At 39.6% G+C, this 19,389-nt stretch overlaps 1 protein-coding gene across 1 annotated transcript; it reads left to right on the top strand.

Annotated features, from left to right (window-relative positions):
* The first annotated feature begins 372 nt into the window (after nt 1-372).
* LOC149814892 (uncharacterized) lies at nt 373-4,579 on the top strand. The gene is made up of 2 exons (XM_089989266.1): nt 373-1,074; nt 3,619-4,579. Exons 1-2 carry the CDS (start codon nt 494-496, stop codon nt 4,292-4,294), a joined length of 1,257 nt encoding a protein of 418 aa, XP_089845392.1. The 5' UTR covers nt 373-493; the 3' UTR covers nt 4,295-4,579.
* The last annotated feature ends 14,810 nt before the right edge of the window (nt 4,580-19,389 follow it).

The raw sequence follows: 19,389 nt of genomic DNA, 5'->3' as shown, positions 1-19,389 counted from the left end.
TTTTTCAAAATAAAAATGATAAAAAGTATTATTTTACCGGACATGGTCCTGGTTCATGTAGTTTTTATTGGGTCCGAGTATGGCTTCTCTTATAGTGGAACCGATTAGACCTGAGTCCATATCGGATACCATACCCGAAAATCGGGTCCAAGTCTGGTTTCACTTGGGTCCGAATCATACCCGACCCGTTGACACCCCTAATTCCAAGTGTCCAGCGTGGTTGCAGGAGCAGGTTACCTGCTTGTGGGCCTCATGGTAAATGGTAGACGGACGGTCAATGGATCCCACATCTCGGGTCCCACCAGCGTCAGCACCTTTCTCTCTCTCTCGTCTTTTCTATACAATAAGCCTTCCGGAGTCCGGAACACGTTCGATCGGAGGAGAGCAAAGACCAGCACCGAAAATTCCGGCCGCCGGAGAAAATAATAGCTGAAGAAGAATAAGAAGAAGAAGAAAGGAAGGAGGAAAAGTAGGAGGATCTACAGGAAGATCCATGGACCCGTGTCCATTCGTCTGGATCACCGTGTCCGGCCTCGCGCTGAAGATCCCGGCCGCCGTGCGGCCGTTGTCGGCGACGTGCTTCTGCGAGATCCGACTCCGCGGCTTCCCTGATCAGTCGGCGCCGGTCCCGCTCGTCTCCGAGGATTCTCCCCGGCCGGACTCGTCCTCCCTGGCCGCCGGCTTCCACCTCGAGGAGGCCGACCTCCGGCGCTCCTCCGGCCGGGGATGGCTGCACTCCTCGAGCTCCACCTGGCTGCGCGTCTCGGTCTACACGGGCAGGAGCTGCGGCACGTGCGCGGCGGGAGGCAGGAAGCTCGTGGGGCACGTGTGGGTGGAGGTGGCTCTCGATGGTGTGGAGAAGCGGGCGCGCGTGTTCCGGAGCGGGTGGGTGGCGGTCGGGAAGGAGGAGGCGGCTCGGCTACACCTGGTGGTCAGAGCCGAACCGGCCCCCCGGTACGTCTTTCAGTTCGGCGGCGAACCGGAGTGCAGCCCCGTCGTGTTCCAGATCCAGGGCAACATCCAGCAGCCGGTCTTCAGCTGCAAGTTCAGCGCCGACAGGAATTCGAGATCTCGGTGAGCTTTTGTTCTTGATCTCTCGCCGATCTTTTTTCCCGAATCTTTCTTTTCCAGATTTTGTGGAAGGCGGCACCGACGCGGCATTCTCTGTTATTTTATCGGGGTAAAGTTAAACGTCAATTTCGTCATTTTTCCTACAGCCTTCATGGGCTTGACGGTGAGGTGTACGTCATTTGCTTCTTTGTAGATTTTGTTGTGGCCTTTTAGGTGATGTGACAGATGTCTCAAATATTTTAACCTCGGGAATTTCTCGGTAGAAAACCTAACGGTAAAAACCAAAATGAAAACCTTTTCTGTTTTTCCAGGAAAAATCTTGCCAAAATAGAAAAATGTAAAACATTCAAATAACAATGAAGGGAAAATATAAAGTAAAAAAAAACGACTTTCCTGGTAAAATACGGGTTAATCTTGTGATGAATGATACTTCCAGGATTATATCCCTATCTGGAAAATCACCATATTCTCAAAATATCGGCATGGTATTTTGAAGCCCTGGGTTTAAGATGGGTATTTTTAAGCCGGCGTGGTAACTGTTGTGGCTTGGTCCCAACAATGGATTATTCAATATTGGAGGCATGGATTGGAGTCGGTGGACCTAGTGAGAGCTGGCTGTGTTGGGATGTGGTCTGGGTTCAGTGGGATGTGGTGTTAACTCAATGTGGCTCGATCGGTCGGAGCAGCCATGCTGAGCCCAGTGTCTTCAAGTGGTCATTGGGCAATGACTTGAGCCGCCGGAGTAGTGGAGTTGAGTGGGTCTAGCTACGTCGACTATGCTGCTACTTTGTGATGCTTAGAGTGTGTGTGGCGATCGAGCGGGAGCACGCTCGACTTCGTAGAATCTAGTGGTTTGTTGTGTGTTCATTCATCTTGAGAAAGTTTGATGGGAGAACTTTGGAATTCATGAACTCAAATCACATTTTTTTATATATTAGGGTTCATGAACTTGGTCAGGTTTTCATTCTTATAGATTGGGATCCTGGTTAGATTTTTGAGGTTTAATTACCATGCTGGATCCTATATGGTAGCATCTCTTTTTCAATGTGGGCCCCCCATTGCCTGCCAACCAGCACCAGCCAGCCTTGTCATTGATGATACTTGGTAGTAATGTTCCATTCCAAACAGGAGCCATATATAGTAGTGGATGGTTCCAACATGAAACTGGTGTGATGACTTAATAGAAATCATATTTTTTTATAATTAGGTGGCGGTAATGGCGCTATTATTTGGATCCCAAGGATCTCATGATTGGGACCTTAGAGCTTATGTGGTAGGGACACATTAAATAGGCTAACATGTTTAGTGAGATAGCATGTGGCAAGCCATGATACCTGTTGGGCACCAACATTGTATGTGTTTTTTAATTTTTATATATTGTTATCTTAATATTTTTACATTTTCAGAAATTTGAGGTTAAACATTAATTTTAATATATACATAGCCCACAGCATTACAAAAGAAGTTGAGAGTTGACATGACCATTTGATTGATTTTCTTATCAAATGTTAGTGCAAGCATGTTAGACAAAATGCTTTACAGGATTAAGCATGTTAGACAAAAGCTTTTATATGACTTGGGAAATAAAAAATAGGCCTTTGGGTTCTTTATGTTTGATTTAGTTTGTTTTTACAAGTTTTTCTGTCCACAAAAGCAATATATGCTCAAATGCATAAAAATCTGTCACATGGACACGGGAGATATGATTATTTTATTGAAATTTCTAATATAACTACCGTACACAAAGGGCATGTGATGTAGTAGCGAAACGGAACAGCTTTGGGTTCATGTAGTCTAGTTGGGTCTCATTTTTCTATTCTCATTTGGTTCTATTTGTATTTGGATTTTGGATCATCTTGTTAGATTCATATTATGATAGGATAAGTTTTAGAAGGTTTATCAAGATTAGGCAGTGTTTATCTAATTAAGAGGATGTAATTTATTGGGATTAGACGCTTTCATCTATAAAAAAAAAATGAAAGACCTAGGAGTTAGGAGATCAAAGTTGGATTATGGATTATTTTCTATTTTTATAAAATTTCAGTTAATTCCAGTTCTTTTTTTCTACTTTTAATTTCAATTCATGCTTATTTCTAGATATTCTTTGATAATCTAGTGTAGCATCCATGTTCGGGTATCAAATCTGTGGAATTCAGAACAATCTTCCTGCATCGCTACATTAGTATGGAACGAAAAATCAAATGGCGTATCTATGTGGCAGAGATACAAATGATCTAAGGATGGTATGATTGTACTGCTTCAGAGGATAAAAGTGAACAAAAGGCAGTATGATCATGCACGGATCCATTATCATTGCATGGACACCTTTCAGTAGCATGCAAAAGATTATTGGAGTTGACATGCATCATTGCCTAGTATGAGATGATGCAAATGGTTCATCAGATGACAGTTTGTAGAATCCTTCCTGATGCATGCTAGAGAAATATCCTTGATGATATTCCAATTTTTTCCCAAAGCGTCAAGTTCATTCAGTTGAGCTTGAATTTCTCTAATGAATCTTTCTTTGTTGCTGGTTCTCTACAACAGCTCTCGACGGTCAGAGTCCTGTAGCAGCTTCAGTTGGTCAAGATCATTTGGAAGTGAGAGGGAGAGGCCTGGCAAAGAGAGGAAGGGTTGGATGATTGTCATACATGACCTCTCTGGTTCACCTGTTGCAGCTGCATCTATGGTTACTCCGTTCGTCGCATCGCCTGGTTCAGACCGGGTCAGCCGGTTGAACCCCGGTGCATGGCTTATCCTTCGGCCAAATGGCTATGCAGGGGATGGCTGGAAACCATGGGGTCGGCTAGAAGCTTGGCGAGAACGCGGTAGCAGCGAAGCACTTGGTTACAGGTTTGAGCTCAATAGTGGTGCAGTAGTTGCAGAATCAAGCATTAGCACAAAGAAAGGTGGCACGTTCCTGATTGACACTGCCACAATTGGAGGTGATCGGTTCGGAAATTCTCCAGTCTCAAGTCCGAGATGCAATGGAGAGCTTGCTCCAAGTTACAGAGGTTTTGTTATGGTTTCGACCGTTGAAGGGGAAGGGAAATGCAGCAAGCCCCATGTACAGATCGGGTTGAGGTATGTCACAAGCATCGCCGATGCAGCCGTCTTCATTGCGTTATCTGCTGCCATCGACCTGAGCATGGATGCGTGTCGGCTCTTCTCACAGAAGTTAAGGAAGGAGCTTCGCCATGGACAGCATGACAGCAGTTGTTAGATGGGCATGCACATTTTTATCAGCATCGAGGACTGAACTCTCCAGTGGCTACAAATCCCACCTCAAGATTTAGTTCGCTGCTATATGGTCTGTAAAATCAAGGGGAAAAGTTTTACTTTTCTTTTCCTCTTGGATCATTTTTTTTTTGTTTTGCTTTTCTTTTATTGATTTTGATATTTTTATCTGGGGCTGCTTTGCTAGGAGAGAGTGAGTTTGAGATATTCATGTAACAAAATATTGAAACTTTTGTGGATATGTAAATACATTTTGTATTTACTTGCCAAATGATTTCACGCCAACAAAAGGGGAACTACATGCAGAGCAATGACCCTAACAGTTACCAACGGGGGCTCCGCTTGTGTAGCAGGAGCAGTTAGTGCACGTCACCTTGTGTTGGGACGTTGCAAGCTAGAATCCCTATGGTATAGTTGTATAACTGGTAGGGGTGTCTGCCTAACCCCAGCTTTCTCTGTCGAAAAAATGACCTCAACAGTTTCAAAGATATCTGGAGAATTTTTTTTAGCACCTGATCTCCTCAAGAAATTTCGAAGTTTCCAATTTTATTTCTAAAGTTGAGTTCATAGATTGGATACAAAAGTGGAACTCAACCTGTAATTCCCCAAGAAGTTGAATCGTTCAAACATTCTTTTTCATTTCATAGATGATTTCATACAATTCAAAATTTGACATAATCCAGCGTATCCTTCAATTTCATAAATAGGATGAGGTTTCTATTTACATATCTGATGTTGCTTCAAGGATATAAATGAAAATCAATGAATAGGACCAAGTATAGGATTAAATGCACATATTGTATATTCATGTGAATCACCACTTAGAACTAGTGATGCCTTTGTGATTGCTCTGGCAGCCCTCCAGATGTCATGCTGAACACGCTTCCATGACTCTAGAGAGTTAGAGCTCTTGGCCCCTTCAATAGCATCATCTATCCCAGTGAAGGACTTGGATCCATAGTCATCCTGTTTCGATGGCCCATAGATCAGAACAGATTTTCAAACAACAGAAAGATACAGTTTAACATGCGCGGTTGATTTAAAGATAGCATCCCAAATTCTCAAAAAATAAATATCCAGATCACTAAGGATCCAAAACACAATTCAATACCCTGAATCCAAAGTGGGGCACCTATCAGATGCTTGTACCAAGGCCGTTTGAACAGCCCATCTGGGTCTGTGAAAGCTCGTTCAGCCATCATTAACCTATCATTCAAGTCTCTTACTAGCAGGGTGCGCTTCTTAGTCCACTTTAAAAACCAGCCATCTCTTTCCAACAACTGCATTTTCTGTTTGATATGATGCATTAAACAAAAGTACAACACACATAATAGAATGAAACTGTTACCTTCTTCTGCTTGTTAACTTTGATGGCCGACTTCCTGAGCTTCTCAATGGATTTGTATAATGGGGTGAAACTCACAGACTTGTCAATCTCCCTTGCTTCAAGTTCTTTTGTGTTTAATTGACCCATGCAAGCATATTAGCCATTAATGTACAAACTCATTCATGTAAGCATGCATGTACATGTGCATGTGCACATGGAAATAGACCTCCTAAATTCAAGGTCATATTGATTCTATAGACAAGTTGGACACTAATCACATGAGGGCATCCATATCCATTTATGGCATGGGTGTGCCTTTTCTCACTCAAACAGAGCGCTTTCATAGCAAAACAAACAAAAGAAACTTCACTTTCAAGCAATTATAAGTCTTTTCCAAAGTTATCGGAGGCTTCTTAGATAGGTGGGAAGCCTGCTAATTGTCGGAAACTCTCTTTGGAAGAGCGATACTTGTCACTTCAAAAACTTGATGAGAATCTCAAACCCCCACGCTTCTCCTATGCCTTCCACGCGCTTTATTTGTTCTTCTTATATGATCTATCACTCTACTTTTCATATTTTTTATATGTTTCCTCCCACGCTTCTCACTCACTTCCATGTGCTTTCTCAAAAATGACAGTCTATCATTTTTAGATTTTGTTAAAAAAATGATTTTTACACTAAAAATCAGAAATTTAAGAATAGTTACTTTTTTTTTTTAGTTTTTATTTGTGTTCCATTTCAATTCTTATATTGCCTTTTGTTTTGTTCCTCTCTTCCTGCATCCTATACATCTTAAAATGCATAGCTTCTCACTTCTATTTCTCATATCGTGTTTTCCGCTTCCCCTTCCTCGTCTATCAACCTTGGTCTTTCCTTCTCATTAAATTATACTTCAATACAAGAAAGGATAGGTACCCTCTAAATGAGATTTCCTTTTTCATGATACGAAACCAATGAAATATGAGACGAATGAATCTATGATCAGATGTTTATACCAGTATATCAGATATCTATATGCATGTAAGTCCTATATAAACAAAAACCTTGTCCCTTTCCAACATAGGAATAGCCTATGGATAACGCATAGCGGCCTACCTAAGATAGGACAAGGCCTCATGATCATGCTAAGCCTGCGAATTTATTCATGCGGCTGGCTGCATTCACTTATGTGCCACACTTTGGACACTTTAACTTATGTCATATTAGCACTTTCCCCTTGAACCATGGTGACCACTCCTAGATATAGCAATCTTAGGGCAATGGGATTTAAACATCTAAAGGAAAACAACATTTTCTTAACAGAAAATTATTAGGTCTTCCATGGATGTAACTAGAATCACTGCACTGGAATTTTCATCTTTTCTACATATATGATATGAAAAAACTACTCTTTGTAAAGGCCCGGAGAAGAAAAAAGAAGCAAAGAAAAGAAAAGAATCTTTGCAGCCTGCTCAAATGAGAAAATGCATGTTCTGACCTGTGTCACAAACATAGTTGATGTCTTGAAAATATTGCGATTTGGTCATGATATATCCACAATCCCAATACCCCATGATATTTATCTCTGTTTTCAAAATAGATATTGCAATATTATCATCATATCAGCACATTTTTTCAGAAAAAATTTCATAATATTTTATTATTTAAATTTTCAAATATGTCAAGATTTTCCTGATATTTACCCAAAAGTCAGTTTTGCTTTTTTCACTTTATCACAACGTTTTTCCATTTTGGTGGAAACGATAATACTCATAGTTGCTTTGTCTCCTCAATCCATAAGAAAAATTGGTTAAACTAGCAAATTATGTAACCAGAAATCATTCAACATTGTACCTTTGGGTACGAATATGCTTCATGGGCTGAAATACATATCTACTATTACAACCTATATGAATTTGAAACACAATGACCTACCTTTGGGTAGGATCGTTGTTTCATAAAGTTACACATAATCATAATATCGAATCTTAATATGGTCCAAAGAATCCTCAATCGACGCAACTCAGATCGCTTTGGTGATTGCATGAGCCCGTTAATCAAGATCTTTTACCGAAATCATGTTCGTATTATAGAGCATGCCCATGCATGCATGTATATTTATGACAAAATATGCATTATATCATCAAAATATAAGTTTATGCTTCAACTTATATGTATAAACTAATTTCGATGATAACACATTAAAAAGTGTCATGAATTTAATCATAATTTATGCTTAAAAACATTATGCATAACTTAAACAATATAAAATACATGTATTAAACATGCATAAGTCATGCTTCCTTAACAATAAGCACTTATAAAGCATGAAAAATAATAAAAACATACTCATATGAGCAAAACCCGGGGGTCATCTTGCTGGAATCGGTCTAAAAATACCCTAAACCGATCTGAAACGGCTTCAAACCTGTCATCTAAGGGTCTGAACTGGTGCAGAACATGAACAAAAGCTCATAAAATATACATGTACAGCGACTTGGCGACTCCCTGTCAAGGGTTAAGCCCTCGGAGTTTTAGGGTGACATGGACAGCGACCTTAAGTTCGGCAGGCTGAGCCAGCGCGGCTAGGTCTCTGAGTTTATCCAAGTAAAAAAAGCCGACAAAGGAAATGAAAGGAGATACCGAGATAGAGATGAAAAGGTCTTTTATTGGAATCGTCTTGATCAGCCTTGGCAAAGTTACCATGTCACATACCCTAGGTGTAAGTGATGCCTACTGAACCACTAGTGGTGCAATTGGATTAGGTTTTGTAAGATCTGTTTTGGATCTGAATCAAATCCAACCAGTTGTATGTGCCAGCGGCATGTGTTAAAGAAAAAGAAAAACTTGTTTCTAGCATTTTTTTTAGGATGCAGTGCTACCCATATAGAAATTGGATATGGATTCAATTCAACCCTACTTCATTGGATCTTATTTGGATCTGGATGTTTATTGAAATCAAATTGCATAAAATTCAGATTCAGATCTGGATTAAACATTTTACACCCCTACTAATAAGCCTGAGCTGATAAGACCAGGCTAGAACTTACCTAGTGGATTTAATAAGCTGAGCTCAAAAGGAAAAGGATGTGGCCAACTTGGTATGAATTGGATTGATCTGGCCAGGTCATAGTTAGAGTCCATAAAGATTGGACCCTTATTTATCAGCCTTTGATTACCATGTGCATGTCGTTTTTCTTTCGGTGTGCCTACCTAGGGAAATTCACATAGATACTGTAGAGCTCTGGTCGAAATACAAACGTGTTGGAGCTCAAATCGGATCTGATCCATAAAAATGCTACTCAAAGAATGTCCTTCCTGCCTAGTCAAACCCATGTGTTAATCCTGGCAACAATAAGTTGATTTTACCTAATCATGTGGTGAAAATGCTCTGGATATGAGTTATCAAAACAAGGTAGTTGTAAATACAAAATCTGGATTTTAAGCAGCAAGTCCCAATCTGAGTCCGGATAAAAACTGTCCGACGTATAGTAGAGTTCAATCTGGATTTGAATTTGGTGTGGTAGTACTGGATAAAAAAAAATGGCCAGATACAAGGGTTTTACAGATAAGTGCCAAAAGACTGGATTTGACTCAGATTAAGTAAGTTCAAATCAGATCCAAATACACATTCTCTTTTTTAAGATCCAGATCTAAAAATAATGTCTCTGATCTAAATCAGCTACCAAACCCAATGTCGGACCCTTATACCTAACCCTAAACTTTATTGAGCCCATGTAACGTCCATACCAGATCATGTCAAGATATAATGTCTACCTTCTGTAAAAAAAATCTCGCTCAGATCTGTCATTGTTTGCCCTGGACCCCTTTAGATCTTGCACCAGGACCCAGTCCTGACAGCGACCCACAATTTCAGGTTAAGCAACGCAGATCGTATATATGTAGTTGTGAAAAGAATGCATGCTATGGGATTCGGTCCGAATAAAAGGATGAGAATTTTGTTGGTAAATATATGTAGTTGAGAAACGCAGATCGTATTGTGCTTGGAGTTCATCCAACAGGGGGGAATGCATGTGCAAAACATGGATCTGTCCCTCGAAAACCTATTGTGGACACTCCCAGGAATAGGATGCACTTTGAATCCTACTCCATCAGTTTAAGCAAAGTGAATATGAACGGAGAAGGACAGATCCATGGTTGATGACTAGCATTTTTCTGGGGGTGATGATCTAATAGTAACAAATATCGTGAGATTTATGAAAATCTTGCGATAATATCGTGAGAAATTGCCTGAAAGTTTAAAACGGCAATTTCTCGCAAGATTTTCAAAATCTCGTGAGATTTATGAAAAAACATAAATACCACTATTTAAAAGCGATATTTACGTTTTAAACGGCTATTTATCACGAAAAAAATGTGTATTTTTATTTTAAATAATTTTTATTAATATTTTCTTGTAAAAAATAAATAAATTTTATATTTTTTTAATTTATTTTTTTATTGCCGAGATTTTTGCCAAAAAAACATGAGATTTATAAAAAAAATTCAATTTGTCGCGAGTTTTTGAGAAACAAGAAATTGCCGTTTAAAACGTTTGTCACTATGGATCTACCAACCAGAATACTACAATGAATGCATGTGAGGCTCCAAGTAGATTGGAGAGAGCGATGTCTGATAACAGCCCAACATTAGCGTTTGTGGCAACCAAGCACGCTGCAAGTGAGTTTGTACTCACTAAAAAATCTACATGGAATTTCATAATAACTACAATAGGTATATTCAATATTAATGACAGAGTTGAGCTGCTTCAAATGCTATTATTTCCAACTCTAAAAATAACTAAATTATATATATATATATATATAAACAATGTCCCAAAGACATGATGATGCGGATTTGACTCAAAAATTCATTTTTTTTTAAAAACAGGACATGGTTTTTAGAAATTTTATTCAATAAAAACTAATTGATTGGTATTTTTAAAATTAAAAATGCAGTTTTATTGAAATGAAATTAAAAACTGGCTATAACTTAGATTTTATCAAAACAATTGCCAATAAAGTGAGGATGCAAATCAGAAACAAGATCAGCAAAAAAAATGCCAAAAAATATACACAAAATTGAACTCGATCGATCTCGATCTGATAATCGTTGTCGTCGCATACACATAAAAAACCCTAACAAATAAAAACAGAGAGAGAGAGAGAGAGAGAGAGAGAGAGAGAGAGAGACTCACTCTTGGAACTTCAATCACAAAATCAGAATCAAATTTAAGATAAGTTACTACACGTTGACAATATACATAACCCCTTAAAGATTCAAACACTTGGTTGACCATCGACTAAAGCAATTACATTGCTACGTACATAAGAGAAAAAAAGTCAACTTTTGCACCTTTCAAAAACCTGCTTACAAGACATTTAAAATATAATGATATTTTGAAAAAAAGATGATATTTTTGTTATGCAGATATCTCAATTTTTTTTGCTTGGAAAAATGAAATTTTGATTTGTTACCTTTTATTTTTCATTTTTGTATATTTTCAAATAATTTATTGGGGCTGACGTTCCAATAGAAACACAAGAAAATTAAAAATTTTAATTTTTCACAAGAATATGGCTGCTCTTATTTTGCATTTTTAAACTTTTGTCAATATGTTCCAATGCACCCAACTTTTTCTTTTCTTTTTTCTTCTTACCCTAAAAACCAACTTAAAATTCAGAGTTCGACGCAAAAAAAAAAATCTCCTTTTGTTTACAAAGAGTTGGTAAATCATCAAAGATCAAAAGAAAGAGAAAATCTCTCTCTAAAACTAAAATATTTACTAGAAAGTTTTTTTCTTCCACAGATAAACAAAAGGGAAATCGTGCATGTATTTGAGATCGTTAGAGAGAAATTCTTACTAAGAAATATAACTCATTAAAAGATAAAAGTTTTAATTTTTCACAAGAATATGGCTGCTCTTATTTTGCATTTTAAAACTTTTGTCAATGACTCAATATGTTCCAATGCACCCAACTTTTTCTTTTCTTTTTTTCTTACCCTAAAAACCAACTTAAAATTCAGAGTTCGAAGCAAAAAAAATCTCCTTTTGTTTACAAAGAGTTGGTAAATCATCAAAGATCAAAAGAAAGAGGGGAAATCTCTCTCTAAAACTAAAATATTTACTAGAAAGTTTTTTTTAGGGGTGGCAATTTCTGACACGACCCGCCAACCCGCCTCTTAGGCGGGTTCGGGTTGGGCTTAAGCCAACCCGTTTAATAAACGGGTCGACCCGTGTAACCCGTTTATTAAACAGGTCAGGTTCGGGTTGGGGGTATGCCAACCCGCCAACCCGTTTAATAAAAGGGTTAGGCGGGTGGGTCAACCCGTCAACTCGCCAACCCGACCCGTCAACCCGTCAACCTGCCTACCTGCCAACCCGACCCTCGAACCTGAAAACCCGTTTACCCGACCCAACCCATTTATTAAATGGGTTGGCAGGTCGTGTCGGGTTACCCGTTTATTAAACGGGTCGGGTTCGTGTTTGCCACAGCCGACCCGTTTAATAAACAGGTCGGGTTCGGGTTGAGGTATGCTGACACGCCAACCCGCCAACCCGACCCGATTGCCACCCCTAGTTTTTTTCTTCCACAGACAAGCAAAAGGGAAATCGTGCATGTATTTGAGATCGTTAGAGAGAAATTCTTACTAAGAAATATAACTCATTAAAAGATAAAAATTCAAAACCAGAGAAAGAAATAACTCATATTAGGATTCCTGGTTCTTACCTATACAAGTCCCTCTCCGAGGTGTGCTTTCTGTGTGTTGCAAGGTTTAGAATATATATAGGTGCTTCCGCTCTTTAACTGTCAAATAGAAGAAATGAGGGCACTGGAGCTATCGCAGACGTGGTGGTCTGGTAGTGCAGTGAGATCTTTATGAATGAGACCGGTGCCAGAAAATGGAGGTCCTTCAGCGTTCGTCTATAGGCAAAAATGGAGAGCGTTAGAATCCTTTCCTCTTGGGCAGAAATGGAGAGAGAGATCCGAAAGTATTCAACATTACCACTCATGAAGATCAACAAAATGTTGAACCCATGAACTGAACAAGAACAAAAGCCAAAACAAATAAAGAAAGCATAAGAGAAAAGAACATCAGACAGATAAAATGGGCTCACGCCAGAGCCGCTTGCCCAGATTGCGACAAAGGATAGGTAGCATCAGCAGGAGGGAGTGGAAGATCACTAAGATGCATACGCAAGATCACATAAACATCTACCAAGATTTTATGCACCAGGTTTTGAATGTTAACTGGAATATGACGAAAATGATCATCGTTACGCGCCATCCAAACAAACCACCAAGAAGTAAGCAACCACGTCCGCGAAATGAACCTCCACCTCTTGCTGCGCCTATTACAAACCGGCCCCAAGATCAGATCTAGCGCAAAGGACTCCTCCTTAACAAATACTTCCGGATGCCTCCAGGTCCTGCTAAAGATTCCCATAAATATTAGGCAAGTCCAGAACAAGTGAAACGTAGATTCTTCTGCAGCTTGACAAAGCACGCACCAACTCAGGAGTTGAATGCCCCACTTCTTTAAATTACTGTGGGTCTGGATCCTATCGTGCAAAATTAACCAAGCCAAGACTCTAGAACGGGGGGAAGGACCCTTCGCCCAAAGCACATCCTCGGGCAACCAATCAACCTCTGGCGGTAGCAACGATCTATAGACTTTTTTGGTGAGAAACTCTCTGCTTGGTGCCAACGCCCACTGCAACCACTGACCAAAATTTTCGGAGACCTCAAAATGGTCTCTAAAGCAGGCTAAAGCCCTCAACCACGATTTACGCAAGTGCGAGAGCGCCAAACCTCGGGTTCCCAGACGAACCAGAATAAGAGTTGGATCCCCATATTTAGCAAGAAGCAAACTAGCACAAGGGTTATTCGGTTGGTGGGCCAACCAACATTGCTTGACGACAAGAACAATGCTTCGCAGTCTGGGCACCGGAATGCCTAAACCACCCATACGCCGAGGTAGGACCATCGAACGCCAACCAATCAAGTGACGCTTACCTTTGAGTTTACACCCAGACCATAGAAAGCCTGCCATCAAGCACGTCAGCTGCTTCTCTACTCCCACAGGCATCACAAACAGAGACATGAAAAATTCTGGAATAGTTGAAAGAACATGTCTGACTAAGGTTAGACGTCCAGCGCTAGAGAGATAAGACGACTGCCACAAAAGCAATTTGCGCTTCACTTTTTGAAGTGTCGGAGCCCAAGCAGCTGAAGAGAGGGGCTTCACTTATAACGGCAAGCCAAGGTACATAATAGGCAATTCAGAAGTAGTGTAATTAAAAATTCTCTTTCCAGCTGCAAGCATATTAGCATTAACATTGAACATGGTAATAGAGCATTTGGTCTCATTTAGAGAAAGCCCGGATATGGAGAGAAAGAACTGAATGATAAGCTTGAACCTATGCATCTGTTGAACATTTGCACGACAAAAAATGATCATATCATCAGCATAAGTAAGAATATGACCCGGGAAGTCGGAAACCTGCAAATGATCAATGAAACCCGATACAACAACCTGCTTAAGCAAGACCACAAGACCCTCAGCAACTGCATTGAACAACAAAGGTGATAGGGGGCACCCTTGCCGCAAACCCCGCCCTAGGTTGAACCGGTCTCCTCTAATACCATTGATATTTAATATGGCCTGGGCATTTGAGACCAACTCTCTCACCCAACCAGAAAAACGACGACCAATACCGAAATTTGCTAACATTTGAAATAAGAATGGCCAATGCACAGAGTCAAAAGCTTTATGAAAGTCTAATTTAAGGACAAAGTAAGGTTGACCACTATGCTGCAAGAAATGGAGAGAGAGAGAGAGAGGAAAAAGAAAAAGAAGGACGTGTGAACCTTCTTGGGGTTATTGAAGAAGGAAGACCCTTCATCTGCAAACGGAAATGGAGGAAGCCCTCTCCTTCGCCGTAATGGAGGAAGAGAAAGAAAGAGAAGGGGGTTGTGTTTTGCATGATGTGATGTTAATGGTATCATCATATCATGTCACATTAAAATTATTGTTTAATTTGAAATCGGGGTTAACTGCATTGGATTAGAGACAAATGACCTGATCCAGACCCATATTTAGAAGGTACATGCTTTGTTTATTATATTAGTGTAAATTAAGAATGTATTTCCAATTATATCTCTAAGAAAAGAAGGTATTTCCAGATATAGTAAGACCATGACTCTTCTTTCCTTAATCCACTTAACTATTAGTCTTGCCCGCTTTCTTTCTTTTGAGAAAGCTTTCTTTCCATACTATTTTTTCTTATTGCTTTTTTTAGTCCTTGAAATCGGGTGATATGTAGGATCTTGCTTAGCTTGTTGAACATGTAGAGTTTTTTTTTTTCTTGAAACGAGCATTGATCAAATCAAATTACCCAATGAGTCCTGCATGTGCAGCTTGCAGATATAAACGTCTCAAGTGTGCTCAAGATTGTGCACTTGCACCATACTTCCCCCATGACAGGATGGAGCAGTTTCTCAAAGTCAGGAGACTGTTTGGGGTTGCCAACTTCATCAAGATGTTGTCACAGGTTGATCCTGATTGCAGACGGGAGTTCGTCGAGTCCATGATCTTCGAAGGCGACGCGTGGGCGAAAGATCCAGTTTGCGGATGCTACGGCTTGATCGAATGCCTCAAGAAGGAGATTGAGAGGACAAGAGAGGAGATCAGTTCTGTTTCATTCCAAATCTCCATGTTAAAGAAATTGTCAAAAGACCAGCCACAAGAGTGTGGTAAGGGTTTTTGAGTTCTCTTCTCATCATGTTTGTGAACCAAATTTTTAGTGCTAATATACTTATGCTCTTTAATGTTTGTAGAACTAACTCTCTCTCTGTATATCATACGAAGCATGTTAGATATTGAGAACATCTTGAACCCTGTAGTTTCAATCTGCTTTCAATCTGTTTGGGAGTCCAGAGTTAGAGGGTGTTGGAGAGGATTAAAGGAATCCCCAACACCTGTCCGGGAGCTTGGACATGACAAATCCCATCCCAAGGAATGGGATGGGATTAGCAGCCTCAAATCCCTCTCATCTCCCAAATCCAGCTAGTCTATTAGGGGTAGCTCTGCTTTGGAGTTCATAGTTGGTGGGTGTCAGAGGAGACTTATTGAATCCTCAACGCACATCACTGTTTGGAAGCTTGAATATGACAAATCACAGAAGATAGGATGAGATTTGGTAGCCCCAAATCCTCCCGTCTCCCACGCCCAGCTACAGCCTCTGTCAATATAGTTGAACTCTTGTTTAGTTACACTGGCGGTTTGGGAGAGTAACCAAATGCCAGTTCTTAAACAATGGTGGGCGTTGGCAAACCCTAAAGCTCTCAAATCCTGGATTTGGCATATCCAAGATTTGGTATTTCAGTGCCAAATACAGGCTCCCGAACGAAGTCATTGACAACTTCAATGCGTGGACACCCTTGTCATTGCCCTTTTCAACTCTCTCTTTAATTTACATCTGTCGTTTGGGAGCTTGTAAATGGCAAGGAGATGCCCACTTCAGCCAGTTGCCAAATACAACTCCCAAACAATGGTGAGTGTAGGCAAATCCCAAGCTCCCAAATTCTGGACTTGGGAGGCTTTTTTTTTTTTTATAGGCAAGCTGGGGTTAGGCAGACCCTACCAGTTATACAACTATAACATTGGGTTTTGGACATGCAATGTCCCAACACTACCAGAACATCCCCCCCCCCCCCCCCCCGGGTTGGTGAGGTGGCTCAAGAGAAGTTGAGGCCTTAAATTTTTTTTTTCATGCCAAGGTTCTTGTCTAGCAAGTTCATAAACAAGTGGGTACATGTCCCTTAGTTTGAAATTTCCATAGGAAGGTTCTTGCCAAAATAAAGTATGGATGCCACATCCTATATACCTTCACCCTAACCGCCTCATTAAATGCATCCAACACCGAGAATCCAAACTATCTTTTTGTGAATCCAAACTCCACTATCTGATAAAATCATAAACTATGTGATGTATGTAATCTTGACAGATGCGTTGTTTTCTTACATGCCCTTAATACAACATGGCTCTTGTGCAGTTCCCACCTCCCATTGCCAAAAAATCGCATCTCAACTGATCAATTTAGCTCATCTTAAACTAAAACCTTGCAAAAATCCCTGTTTTTATGTAACTTTGTCATATGACTTTCCCCACATTTATTTTGTTCACACTCTAAACAATTGTGCAGGAAACAAATATGAAACAAAATATAAAGAAAGCATGCAAGAGTAAAAGGACACAATCTAACCCGATAAAGAACATTGACAGAGGATAAATTATTTGAAGTTCATGAATGTTATAATCTGGGAAATAGATATTGCTTTACCAATAGTGGATATAATACCTGGACTTTGCCAAGTTTAGTTCCAATGGCTAAATGAGTGCCCCATTGTGCCCAACCCACAGAACTAATGTTGTCATCAAGCTCCAAATCACGCAGCTTGGTTAACCTGCAAACATCTCACAACAACAAAATCCATTCAACAAAAATCCTTCTTAGTTGTTGTGGACATTTTGCTAAGAAAGTATCTCTTAGTGCAAGGATGACAAAAATCCACATCTAATTTCAGATATGAACATACCCAGGAAGTATACACCATTAGAAATAAACAAAATAAAATTTTCAATTGATGGGGCATACCCAATGTACTCGCATACTTGCCCATCAAATAAAGTAACAAAAAAAAAACACAACCCCAAATGAACACCATTATCAAAATAATCACAAAAATCATAGTTCAAGATATCACCTTGCTGCTGCAATCACTCCATCAAATAAAGTAACTATGATTATTTTGAAAATATCAAAATAATCACAAACCTCTTGCTGTTTGGGAGCATTGGCATTGCTGAAACAATGCATTGGGAATGGTGTTGGCAGCACCGACACCATATTTCAACTACTTTCACCAGAGGATTTTTAGCCAAACTCCATATCTCAACATCACACATTGGCAAAATAATATTTAGGCAACACACTGAAGACGTGTTTTCATCCCATTGCAAGGCTCCCAAAAGCCTTATATGGTTGGATTTGATTGGCATCTGAAACACGAAAAATATCAGCTGGACTTTTCAAAGTTGCTTCGAGAATATCCGATTTGATATTGGTATAAATCTCAACTTCATCTAAAATCTGATCGAATTTTATATGGAAGCTAACCTTATTAAGAACTCATTCCAAACCCGATTACAAGGATATGGATTGATCTGATGTTGGATGTACAGATCTATGTCCCTGGAATCGTTTCCTACAGTTTAGGGTTTGGATGTACAATAGAATCTGAATATGTTTTTGGATCACATGTGGACATAATACTCGTTGGATCCGAACTCAGTTCGTATCAACATTTCTTTAATCAGTAATTAAGTGTGCATCAAGTCTACTCCATTTGTACCTTTTTAAGAAAAAATTATGCTTTTAACCCTTTTTCCACCAGATTTGATAGGAACATATGAAATTCTGATCTGGATTCAAGAATACTTCCATCAGATCTATTTTGAACTAGGATTTGAATTCGGCATATCACCTAAAAATTGGACTCAGGGAGTAGGTGCTTGAATATTAGGTGTTTGCGTTTAAGTATGGGTTTTTTCTGCCTTTTCGGTATTTTTTTTTGCAGTTTCGACCACATAAATGTGTTGAGCATGGTCGATTTAGGAAGAATCCACACCTGAATCATGTGTTTTCTATGAAAAAAATGATATTTGGAACCTCTAAAATTTACAAAGATTTTGAATAGTTGATTTTTTGAACCTTATAAAAACCCACTCATGTGTTGGAATGGAATACTTCAAGAGCTGATCTCTATAAAATCAAGTACATAGATCACATTTGTACCGTCAAAATTTAAAAAATGAAATGAAAAAACATAAAAAAAACCCATTAAACACGTATCACAAGCACCTAATATTCAAGGTGCCTATGCTTCTCTGTAGCTAAGACACATAGGTGTGACTTTTATTTCATCAATTTGACCCCTAAGGTGCATTCAGTATGGCCTTATCAGGGACTTCACTTTTGATCTAGTAGTTTCTATGCAAAAACATAATTTCATCAATTATGAAATTTTTACACATTGTAGACCATTGAATTTTGGAGCCTTTAAACCACATGAACCATATCCATAGAGCTTGATCCATGGAAAAGTCAAGAAAATATGATGGAACATGCTGCTTTTACTAGAGGGTAATATAATTATAGTCCAGGATAGTCAATATTTTATCAATGTTATACTTAAAAAAGACTGTCCCAGGGATGACTAATGATGAATCGACTCAGGACAGATCCAAAACATCAATATTAATGTAATAATTAATTACCGGCAAAAGTTCTGGCACAAAGTTGCTACAGTAAAAGCCTTCATTGACGCAAATGTTGCGCCAGTAAAGTGTATTTTTGTTGTAGTCCAGGGGTACTGGACGTTGGGCCAACCCGAGAATCATTAGTGCCTGAGAGGCCTAACTCAGTCCCTAACCTTCCAAAAGCCTGACTCGACTTTTGTTAAGTTTGGGTTGGGCCTTGTATTTTCAGGTTGCATTCGGATTGAGTGGGAGTGAGTGGAGTCGGGCCCTTTAAACTCGGTTCTAAATAGGGCAGGATTAAGCTCCATTGAGATGAGCTTTTATCCGTACCCATACTGCTCATGTTGGGCCAGGCCTGAGACTTATCGGGCTGCAACCCATCCCATCGTGGGTCAGGTACCCTAATGCAATGTTGTGAGTTGTATACAATTATTTAAGGGCACCTCAAT

The sequence above is a fragment of the Nuphar pumila genome, chromosome 15 (genome assembly GCF_984573655.1).
Source record: "Nuphar pumila chromosome 15, dmNupPumi1.hap1.1, whole genome shotgun sequence".
Lineage (NCBI taxonomy): Eukaryota > Viridiplantae > Streptophyta > Magnoliopsida > Nymphaeales > Nymphaeaceae > Nuphar > Nuphar pumila.
Note: the sequence above shows the minus strand (reverse complement) of the source record. Positions and strands in the feature narration are given on the sequence as shown.